Genomic DNA, 12,549 nt, shown 5'->3' with positions numbered 1-12,549 from the left:
ATTTGAAAAAGCATCAAGCATATGTATTCCCCAGCAGATACTCAGTAACGAGCAGTCACATTTGCTTAAATTTTGTGATGCTTCTCAAAAGGCATATGGGGCAGTAGCTTCTTGAGCAATGGAAGATTGTAATAAGATTATTATGTCCAGAGCCAAAACTGCACCAATTAAAGACCTGAAATGGAATTGGCTTCCATAGAAGTAGGACCCATAGCCTATTGGCCAGGTCTTTAATCACTACTCTTGACACTCAGGTTGAGGATATTTCTGTATGGAGTGATAGTGAGTTATGTCTTTACTGGATAGGCAAGGAGACAATAAAATTCCTTTCGTCCACAATAGCGTGAAGACTATAAAAGAACTGTTTTCCAAATTTACATTTATGTATGTACCCTGCAGTCAAAGCTCTGCTGATCGAGGGTCAACAGTATAGAGGTTGATCTGAGATGACTTGTGGTTTAAAGGTCCTAAATGGTTACTTACTATAGAACGGCCTGAGCAGAAACAGTATAATATTGCTGAGGTTAGTGTTGTAAACCTGGATCCTGTAGTACCTGAGCCATATGAAATAGACATCAGTTGATTCTTGTTAATGAGACACCTTAACACTACTAAATTAGTTGTAAGGTTTTTAAATAAGAAAGTGGGATTTGAGGAGTTTGAACCGATGAAATACTGGGTGAAAAAGTTGTCAAAGAAATATTGCGGAGAGATTTTTGACCTTTTATGCCAAGGAATTAGCAGCAATAATAAGCTGAAAAGAGATTTAGAATTATTCTTAGATGGAAAAGGTCTAATTGGATGCCAGGGCAGAATAGTAAAGGCTGATTTGCCTCTCCAAACTAGACATCCTATACTGTTACCAAAGAATGATTATTTTGTTCAGTTAATTGTTAAAGACGCCCATGAATTAACTCTTCATGGAGGTGTGCCGTAGACTTTGGCCTGAGTCCAAGAAAGGTATTGCATTCCTAGGGGTAGATAGGTTGTTAAGGAATATCTCAGGAATTGCACTATATGTAGGGGATATGAACAATTACCATATGACTATTCAGAACCACCTTCTTTACCAGAGGATAGGATAAATATAAGTCAGCCCTTCAAAGTAGCTGCAGATGATTACACAGGGGCTGCAATTGTTACGTGTGAGGGAATTCCCCATAAGGTGTGTATATGTTCGTTTACTTGCACTTATACATTGTCAGTCCATCTAGAAATGACAGAAGATTTAAGTTCAGAGACATTCCTGAACGTATTCTGTAGATTTGCTGCTAGACGGTCTTGTCCTAGTAAACTAATAAGTGACAACGGAACCAATTTCGTTGGAGCATTGCCTTAATTTTAAGTGATCTGCGACTGAGAAGGGTCGCAGCACAGGATTCTCGAGACTCGCTAGGGGTCATATTACATGATACAGCGTTAAATTTTTTGCCTGGACACATATCTGCAGATATAATTTCCCCCAGAAGAAGAAATCCTGTGTGTAGCAGTATATGCTCACCTTTTAATATAGCTCTCCCTGTTTCAAGCAGAGGAATTCACTAGACAACTATCTGTGCTGGTTGAAAGCGGGTTAATGACACAGAGATTTGCTCTGGCATTCTGGTTATTTGTCTTTATTATTAATAAATTAAATGCTACTGTGTTTTACCTATTGTGGACAAGTATAATGTACGATAATTACGTATATAATTACCTATAATGATGGGAATATTCCATATACATGACTGCCCATGCATGGAATGATGACACAGAAAACAGAAGGTCAGATATATCTTAACATTGATAAAATGAATATTTCGCTTTAGTTTCTATTTAAAACTAAGATTAGATTTTTAAGTTAGACCTTCCTTGTAAATTTCATGAATTCATTGTATTTATGAAATCATAATTTAAATAATATTTGACATATCCTAATCCAATGAAGGAGGAGATATGCCATTTTCAGATCAGTCTAGTTCAAGCAAGCTAGCTGATGGGAATGCACTGTATATAGCCAACACCAGGACGCTTGGTTTCGACCCACGCAACGCACCCAAGACCACAAGCCCGTCATTATGGCATTCCGACTTGTCCAGCTAAGTATCCTTTAAGGTTTGGCAATGTCAAGGGGAGCTAACAAGGATCAAGGAGATAATAATAGGTGAATTAGGATGTCAGTTATACTTCATTCATTCAAAGAGACTCCATTACAGGATTCTGATATTTGGTGTCTGGATAAAAGAAACCATTACTGAATTCTAATATTTGGTGTCTGGATAAAGAATCCATTACTGAATTCTAATATCTGGTGTCTGGATTAATGAATACCCTTAGACACGAATTTCTGAGTCAGTATGCATTTATAAGTGAGGCAGGTCTGTTCTAAAAGTAAGTGCACCAACTGCCTCCATCGCTGACGCAAGAATCGAGTTTGACCTGACAAAGACAGGTATATTTCCTCTAGTGTTCGTACTGCCAATGCATGGAAAAGATTTAACATTGACAAACAAAGGTATGTAGTACATACGTAACCCAAGAGAAGTTAGGTATTTTGCTATTTATGGTTTGTATAAGATTAACCACACACACACACACACACACACACACACACACACACACACACACACACACACACACACACACACACAAATTATGGCATATATAAGTTCACACACACACACACACACACACACACACACACACACACACACACACATTTGCAAGTTATGGCAAATATAAGTTCACACACACACACACACACACACACACACACACACACACACACACACACACATACACACACACACATACATAAGAAAGAGAGAAGGACCTAGGTGTGATTATTAATATTAGACCATCTCCGGCTGACCATATCAGTAAGAAGGTACGGAACATGTATACACTGCTTGCAAATATGAGAATAGCATTCACATACATAAATGAAGACATCCTAAGAAAGATAATAACATCATTCATCAGACCAACCCTGGAGTATGCATCAGTAGTCTGGAGTCCTCATCTCAAAAAACAAATAGATAAGATTGAAAAAAGTTCAAAGGGCCGCTACAAGATGGGTACCAGGCTTAAGGGATCTAAGCTACAAAGAAAGGCTAGAAAAACTGAATCTGCCTACACTACAGGAGAGAAGGAAAAGAGGAGACATGATTATGATATATAAATGTATATCAGGGAAGGAGAAAATAGACATAAAATTATTACATAACCTATGGGGATACATCGGCAAGAGGACACCGCAAAAGACTGCATAAAAAGAGAGATGATAAAGACGTAAGGAAATTTAGTTTCCCAAATAGTGCAATTGATCAGTGGAATGCACTACGGAATGAAACAGTGTGTGCCGAAACAATTAATAAATTTAAGGATATGTACGATAAATATGGTTTAAGACTCGGGACAGTACGAGCTTGACTCATTCCTGTAAAGATACAATTAGGTAAGAACAATTAGATAAGAACAAGAAAACTACACGTAAAAAGGAGTAGCAGTGCTAGTCTGCCGGGCAACACCTCGTCTTCCATAAAGCAACTCAAGGCAAGAATGGGCAACTTTCACAAGGGGTTAGTTTTGCAGCTTTCCTTTTTACTCCGGGATGACTTACTCAGTTATCACCCTATAATCAGGATCAACCAATGAGAAACGCGCTAAGTGTTCATATAACTTAACACCACATGACAAAACATGAGTGCACTGCTCCATCCACAAGCCACCTAATGTGTTATCCTAGGAGTCTACAGTAATACAAGTGGCTTCATGTCCTCACGATGAGCCTTGGGAGTACTCTGGATTGGCTTCAGCTACTTCACGAGGAGAAATGCATTATCAGATAAGTCAGGGAAGCCCACCATCCACTCGCTCGATTTAGTACTACCTTCAGGTGACTCTTCACTAAATGACATACTGACGGATTTCCTCTGTCTCACGAAACTGTATTCTATGCTGAGCGGTAACCTTATAACCAAATGGATGCCTGGTGGTGTAGCGCATTAAAGCTCTATGACTGTATGTGATAGTTTACATCTAAAGGATGATTTGGGATTATTGCTCATATACAGTATTGCCACTCAGGAAAGAATGACTGGTTACCCTCACCTGAACTGGAAGGACTGAGTAGCTTAGTTCCTGGCCTTTATATTCCTGATGGGGCATATGATGATGATAATACTCCATAGTGACTTCGACTCACAGCCCAGCCTAGTGTGCTATCTCTACATGAATGAAAATGTGAGATGGCAAAGACACACTTCTGTCTTACTCCAGTACTTACTGTAGAGAAACTGAATGCTTCCCTCCAAACATAACAGCATTTCTCGCATTTAAGTAGACTCCACAGAGTCATAGTAGCTCCTACAGTGCCCCATATCCTCTTCCCAACAAAGTGAATCAGACACTTTCTTAAGATGAACATGTACCGTCAGTAGTCACTCCTGCAACACATACCAGCATTCCACTGGAGCTTGAGATGCTAGGATCCAGTCAACTATAGATTTCTTAGATGCAATTCTAGACTGCTCAGTTCTTTTAAATAAGAAAAAAATGGCTCCAGACTGGCATCAGAAGCACGAGTACATGCACAACCCCCTTTCCTGGTGCACTGGACACTGTAAAACCAAAATAAATACTGCAGTCATATTAGTCTACTTTTTTTCCCTTTCCAAAGATTGTCATCATCTTTGCCCAGTTAGATATAATGAGACCAGCATGCCAAATGGCTTCTGTGACTGAATGTAGTCCCTGGATGGACTTGCCGTCATAGTTGTTCAGTTCCACAGGGATGTCACACACACTAGCTGCCCCACCAATACTAAACATAGTTACTGCTTTTCTTATTTCTCCTAGAGAAGGCATGGCATCGTGGGGAAGTGGTAGGCAGTTGAACATCAGCCACTGAAAGCTCTCTGATTGGTCAATATGCCATATTCAGTAATGCAGAGTACTCAGCCAAAAAAGTCTTAAACACACTGCCTTCTTCACAGGCCATTTATTTGTTGCTGGAACAGAAATAAATAGGCTTAGAGTAGTGCTTCCTCAGGGCTCAACAATCGAGTCAATGATCACTTGAATGAAAGTAACCCGCACCTCCTCAGCAACTTCTATAACATTGTTTTATCTCCTGACAGCAAAAATCTTTGCTGCTCCCGATCCCCAGCTACTCTCGCAGCACGATTCTCATCAACTCTAGTTAGCATCACTGTCGCAGCACGATTCTCATCAACTCTAGTTAGCATCACTGTCGCAGCACGATTCTCATCAACTCTAGTTAGCATCACTTCTTTATTACACACACACACACACACACACACACACACACACACACACACACACACACACATGCGGTAGAATAAAAGAAAATAGAAAAAAAAGAAACATGGCCCATTTAGCGTCCACCTTTAATTTCCTTCAGAATTTCAAAAAGTGCTCTTACGATGTCAAACTAGAGGTAAATACATGACATATTTACAATTTGGCATTGTTCGAAAATTTTCATTGTTTGTGCGTAATTGTGTCAATGAAATGTCCCAATTGGAGACCTTGGGTGACTTGACAGGCCACGCTCCTCCCAGCCGGGCTCTTGTGGACGAGTCTTGACTCAGCACGCTGAGCCTGACTGAGCTCTTGGAGGGAAGGGTCTCGACACAACACACTGAGCCTGACTGGGCTGTCGTGGGCATTATCGGCCATTTCGGGCCACCTTTTGCCATTCATATAACTTCGTTTGTGTTTTTTCAACTTACATAATAATTTTGGGTTATATTCAAGTATTGTTTGTATTTTCCTTTTTTTAAATTTTTAAGTCATTCGTTTTACATTCTTTTCCTTTTGTCCGAGATTACAAATAATTATGTTTATTTTCTTAGTTAGTTTTCTTAGGTAGGTGGTATGATTTACTGTATTTTACCACGTTAGTATTTTCCTTTTTTTCCTGGTAAGTTTTTTTTTTTTTCCAGGTAAGTATGATATTGGAATATCAGTAAAAGTATAATTGAAAAACATCTGTTAAAAATTTAATTACACAAATATATTGTACAATAGTATGTACAAAACACTTAAAAGAGACTCATAAATTACTTCATCCCCCGCCAAAATTACAACATAAAAAAAGGATATTGCCAGTTCTTGTGAAATGAAATTACCAGTTCTTGTGAATATGAAATGACCAGTTCTTATGACAATGAAATTACCAGTTCTTGTGAAAATCAATGAAACAGTTCCTTTCATCTGCCAGACATAAGGTGATTTTGCACAACTCGCACATCCATCGGAACCTGTGGATGTTGCCCTCCTGCAAACAGTGCTTGCCTGTCTGACGCTGAAGGGGATGCACCTTTATTCCATCCTGGTATTCTTTGACACTGTGCACTGTTGCGCTTTCACCATGCTTGAGAACCTGCATTGACACTTGGGAAAGGGACGACCTCACACTCCAGAAAGGGACAACCTTGTGACCTTGACTAGGGCTTCCTTGTGGCGCTTTGTAGTATTGGAGATAATCAGCTGGAAGTCTTTCAGGGGCATGACAGGCACTTCCAAAGCCTTGCAATCTCTCTTTAATGCACCCTGACATTGCAGTCGCAGAGGTCTGTATCCAAAGAGCTTTATGTAGTACCTGTGTGCATATATAGAGGTCTTGTACAGGTGTGGTAGCATGTCACTTTTATCAATGCCACCCATCCTCCTTTTGTGCTTGTTCACGACATCAGGACATGGCACCTTCTTGTGGGTCTTGGTGGCTATGTAGTAGCATGTGACTTGCATCATGGGCTCAATCGCTTCATCTGTAGAGAGCACCATTACGACCTTGTTGTCCTTCCACCTTGTTGCCAGGATGCTATCAGATGAAAAGTAATTTGGAGTGCCTCTGGGTACCGCCTTCTTCTCCATGTCCTTGGTTTTGGTCAAAGGGGGGTATCCAGTGTGATTCTCCCCAGTAGTTCCCAAGTGTCAGCAACCATACTTCATTCATAGATGTTCTGTCAACGCAAGGCTCGTGAAGAAGTTATCGGCATACTCAGCGGAGTTCTTGGGGTCCTTCAGTGTCCATAACAGAGTGATGACAGTCTTGGCACTGAGTCTCATCTTCTCCTCCTCCTCCGTCAGTTCCATATGGTGGGTCTTGAACGTTGTGTCACCTTGGTACATGAGGATATTGTGCATGAAGCCATCGATGCCTTGCACGGCAGAAGAGATTATAACCCCATTTGTCAGGTTTGTTTGCAGTATACTGTCGCAGGTTGCCTGCCATGCTCCCCTTGTATGGAATCATTACCTCACTGGCAGACTTAACTGGGGTAGTTGGCACCTTCAGGAACTCCCTCGTGACGAGGTTGAAGACAGGGGGAATCTTGAAGAATCTGTCCTTGGAAGCCCTGGCTTGGTCATTGTCGATGAAGTGCAGTGGTGCCCAGATGAACTTGAAAAGATTCTTAAACATGTAATGAGCCACCTGTGGCACCCTGTCTTCGTGTCCCAGTAGTTGTTGATGCTAGGGAGGTGGATGGCTCCCATATACATCACCAAGTGATTAAAGACCGTCAATTCGTGGGCATCAATCACAAAGCTACGTCGAAGATTCCCTTGTCTTATGTAAAGGTTCGTTTAGAAAACAATGTGGTTGATGAGGTCCTTGGTGAAGAAGAACTACTGGTAGGGCTCCTTATGAAATCCAGGCTCTCGTAACTGTAGTATGTCAAGGGTGGAGTTTGGATGGCTTTGTTCTTCTTCCAAGTCCGAATGTAGGGCATCTTGCGTCGAGGCTGAATGTCATTGACCTATTCCTCGTCTTCGTCCCTGAGTTCCTGAGGTGTCATACGAGTCAACTTAGCTGAAAGGAGACCAAAGCAGGTAAGTAAAAAAAAAAAAAAAAAAAAAAAAAACGCCAAGTAAATAAATCGAACCAAAGCAGTTAAGTAAAAAAAGGCAAGTAGAAAAAAATAAAAGTAAAAACAACTGGTTTGTAAAGCATAAATATGATAAGTATAACAAGTAAGGAAAATATAAATAAGTATAACAAATAAGGTAAATATAACAAATTAGGAGTGTATAACAAATTAGGTAAGTATAACAAGCAATGTAAGTATAACAGAAATAAGGTAGGTATAACAAATAAGTATAACAAATATAATGTAAGTATAACAAATAAGGTAAGTGTAACAGAAATAAGGTAAAAATAACAAATAAGTGTAAAAGAAATAAAGTAATTATAACAAATAAGGTAAGTATAACAGATGTAAGGTAAGTATAACAAATAAGTAAATCAATAAATGAATAAGGCAAAGTCTATCTCTAGTATTTAATTTCTTTGGGGAAGGTCTCAATTAGGCAAGCCCTCACCCTTGTAGTGACAAACTGTAAAGTGTAATGATATCGTATTGACAATTTTATGTACATAGAACACTAACCGTCTGGGAAGTCCAGACAGCCCGAAGTAAAAGGACCAGACACGTAGCTAAAATATTAAAGGCCAGACATGATGATCCAATAATTTAAAGGGCCAAACAGCTGTCAATGGTGATTCATACTAACCAAGTTTCGCTTTAGACGTCGAAAGAGATGAAAGATCATCATCTACATCTGGTTCGCCCTCCAAAAGGGCGTTTATGTCAAAATCAGGGTCGGCAACATCATCCTCTTAGTGTAATGCATCAGCCTTGACATCACTGTCAGTTCCATGTAACGGGTCAATGTATCGATGACGCTTCTCCTATTCTGCCCCGGCCCAGCAGCCAAAGAACATATTGGCACCTAATGAAGAGAAATATGAAATAGTCATCAGATATAATCACCCTTATTATCAGTGTTAATATAATTACGTAAATACAGTCGGCTAACCTGACAGTTTTAAAAAATGAAGTAACCTCTTCTACCACATCAGGTATGGATAAATAATAATAATATATAATAACTGTTGTGTGAGATTTAATAAAGTTAGTCTGTGTATGTGTATTGCCGTTAGCCGTTATATATTATGGTTGTTATGCATTTTGTAGTTCTTTGATTATATGTAATTGTATAGAGTTTGTTAGCGATGAAACCTTGAAGTATTTCGATTCATGATTTTTGTTCGAATCAGTTTTTCGGAATTAACATCTGCTAGTGCCTTCGCCAAGTCAGAGAGTTCACGCTGTTGGCTTGAGCAGAGAGGTAATCACTTGTACCGAGACTATCCTGACTTTTTTCTGTGTGAATAAGAGCTGACAACAAGACCTCTGCTATTTTAATGAAATCCTACAAGCTATCTAGGCATGTCTGAAAAAGAAGACACCACTGCCCAGACGACCTCTACAGACAGTCTGCCTATGGATCTACGGCTGATTCCCGAGTTCAACGGATCATCGCACGGTGTGAGTGAATGGCTGGACAAGGTGGAGTTGGTGTGCAGTCTACGTGGGATTTCGGAATTGCACAACATCGTCCCGCTAAGGCTTACTGGCGGAGCATTTGCGGTTTACCAGCAGTTGAGCAGTACCGACCGACTTATCTACAAGAAGATTAAAGAGGCGCTTGTTTCTGCATTTGCAGTCGACCAGTTTCGTGCTTATGAGCAATTCATCACTCGAAAGTTGGGCGATGGTGAACCAGTGGATGTGTACCTTGCTGATTTGCGCCGTCTGGCAGGGTTGTTTGGAGGTATGCCTGACACCAGCCTTGCTTGTGCCTTTGTGACGGGTCTACCTGATGCTGTCCGCCGTACCTTACGAGCTGGTTCACGCATTGAGGCAATGGATATTGGCCAGATTTTGAAAAGAGCTCGTGCTGTGTTGGCGGATGAGCATGTTGGCGCAGTTGTGGCAGGAGCTGCGTTTAGACCTGCACATTCTGAGGGTGAGACAGCATCTGTAGCCTGCCGAAGTTGTGGACAGCTTAATCATTATGCCCGTGACTGCTTGGCCAGGCGTGAACGACGTAGGAGTGGGCGCAGCAACTACCGATGTTTCCGCTGTGGCGGCCGGGGACACATTGCTTCAGCATGCTCGGGAAACTTCACTGGAGAGGTGGTGTCAGCGCCAGCTTCCTCTCCAACGCAGCAGTGATGGGCGCTCTGCCACAAACTCGGTTGGTTGTAGATGGTGTGAGTTGCGACACACTAGTGGACACCGGTTGTACGAAGAGCATTGCACATGTGTTGGTGTGTTCCAATTGGACGAAAAATAAATTGAGTGTGACAACGATGAGCGGTGAGCAATATTTATGTGAAGGATCGGGTGTGGTATGCGTCCAGCTGCCGTCTGGGGCTGTGTCACCTGTGGAGGTGTTGGTGGTGTCCACTAGGCCACTGAACTTCAGCTTCATCCTTGGTATGAATGGCATACGTGCTTTCAAGGGGGTAACCGTACGAGCACCTAACGATGTTAAGTTTGGTGTTGATGAATCTGTGCAGTCTGTTATGGTGGCAGCACCAACAGACCACATCATTGATGAGAGGGATTTTACAGTGACTTATGAGGCAGCAACAAAGAAGTGGACAGTGTCTTGGAAGTGGTGTAATAACTCAGAAAACCCATGTCTTGTGAATACTACTACAGAGTACCGGATTCAGCCTGATGTTCGTGACGAATATGAGCGTGAACTGTTGCAGTGGATTGAGGATGGTTGGTTAATCCCCTACGATGAGACACTTCATGGACCAGCTAAGGGGACAATTCCACTAATGGCTGTTATCCAACAGAATAAGGGAAGTAAGGTACGCCCTGTGCTCGACTTTCGGGAGCTGAATTCCTATCTTAATCCACACACAGCCGACGCAGACGTATGCTGCGAGAAGATAAGAGAGTGGCGTCGCTGTGGACAAGATGTTGGACTCATAGACCTGCGTAAGGCCTACCTTCAAATTCATGTGGACAGTGCATTGTGGCCATACCAGACTGTTGTGTTTAAGGGACAAAGGTACTGTCTGACGAGATTGGGATTTGGGTTAAGCATTGCGCCCTTAGTTATGAAACGAGTCTTGAGCGCTGCACTGAGCTGGGACGAAAGAGTTAATCAAGCTACTTCTCCATACTTAGACGACATACTGGTGGATCAGAGAATAGCGTCTGCAGCTGATGTGGAAACCCATCTCAATCATTACGGTCTGGTCTGCAAGGCGGCTGAACAGGTATCCAAGGGAGCCAGAGTTTTGGGTATGAGGGTCTGGGGGAAGCGACAGGGTCTCTTCTGGCGACGGGATAACGACATCGGTGAGATTCCTAAGAAGATTACGAGACGTTCGATGTTTTCCTTGTGTGGGCGCCTCACAGGCCATTTGCCCATTTGTGGATGGTTACGGGTGGCAGCTTCATATCTGAAAAGGAGAGCCAATGCACTCACTACCTCTTGGGACACTGAAATCGATGATGCGGAGTTACATTCTATGCTTGTTGAAACTGTACAGCGAGTGAAATCTGCGGATCCAGCTCATGGCCGTTGGGATATTAGTGGTAGTGAAGCTGTCTTGTGGGTGGACGCCAGTTCACTTGCTATTGGAGCCATGTTGGTGGTGGATGGCTATGTAGTTGAAGATGCTTCCTGGCTGCGGCAAGATGAGTGTTCCCACATCAATTTGGCTGAATTGGATGCTGTACTACGGGGTGTGAATTTGGCTGTCGCCTGGAAGATGGTAAAGGTTTGCCTGATGACAGATTCGAGGACAGTGTATCACTGGGTCACGGATTCGCTGACAGGAAGATCACGTTTGAAAACGAAGGCTGCCAGTGAAATGCTGATTCGACGGCGTCTGGAAACTATAAGGAATGTGGTTTCTGAGTATGGCGTGCAATTGGAAGTGAAGTTTGTTACCTCTGCTGAGAATAAGGCTGACGCACTAACCAGGGTTCCAAGCAAGTGGTTGTCCCCTCCGCGTGCCCAACTAGTGTGTGGGGCTATTACATCGACCTCACAGGATGACATCTCTAACATCCACATAACCTGCGGGCACCCAGGCATCAGGCGCACGCTATACTTTTGCCGCCGTCTTTTCCCAATGACTACTAAACGACAAGTGCGTGATATCGTCCGTCAGTGTAAGGAATGTCAATCAATCGACCCTGCACCTGTTAAGTGGCAAAAGGGGATGCTGGGAGTCTCGGTTTGCTGGGATAGGGTAGGCATGGACGTTTGTCACATCCAAGATCAACACTACCTAACCTTGGTTGATTGTGGTCCATCGCGGTATGCTATCTGGAGGAGACTACGTCGGCAAGATACTGCGTGTGTGGTTGAACAACTGGAATCTGTCTTTTATGAACGTGGGGCACCGAAGGAACTATTGACGGACAACGCCACCAGCTTTAGCAGTTCAACATTCCGTGAGTTTGCAAGTCGCTGGGGAATGAGACTTGTATATCGCTGTGCATACGTTCCTACAGGCAATGGAATCGTTGAACGTTGCCATCGTACAGTGAAGACAATTGCAGCCCGGAAAGGTTGTACTATAGCCGAGGCAGTCTATCGCTACAATGTGATGCCACGAAGTAATGACCCATCCTCCACTCCAGCAAATCAGTTATTCAAATATGAAGTGCGATTGCTCGGAATTGACGGTGTGGGAGATTGTGAGCAGCCGGAGTACCT

General features: G+C 42.4%; 1 protein-coding gene across 1 annotated transcript in view; it reads left to right on the top strand.

Annotated features, from left to right (window-relative positions):
• The first annotated feature begins 9,928 nt into the window (after positions 1–9,928).
• LOC145396554 (uncharacterized) overlaps positions 9,929–12,549 on the top strand; it is a 3,027-nt gene continuing 406 nt past the window's right edge. Inside the window, exon 1 of the mRNA XM_080269930.1 lies at positions 9,929–12,549. This exon is cut by the window's right edge and continues 406 nt beyond it. Coding sequence (XP_080126056.1) covers positions 9,929–12,549 — 2,621 coding nt within the window.

The sequence above is a fragment of the Coenobita brevimanus genome, chromosome 38, assembly GCF_032717465.1.
Source record: "Coenobita brevimanus isolate Jiangsu-jjx chromosome 38, ASM3271746v2, whole genome shotgun sequence".
Lineage (NCBI taxonomy): Eukaryota > Metazoa > Arthropoda > Malacostraca > Decapoda > Coenobitidae > Coenobita > Coenobita brevimanus.
Note: the sequence above shows the minus strand (reverse complement) of the source record. Positions and strands in the feature narration are given on the sequence as shown.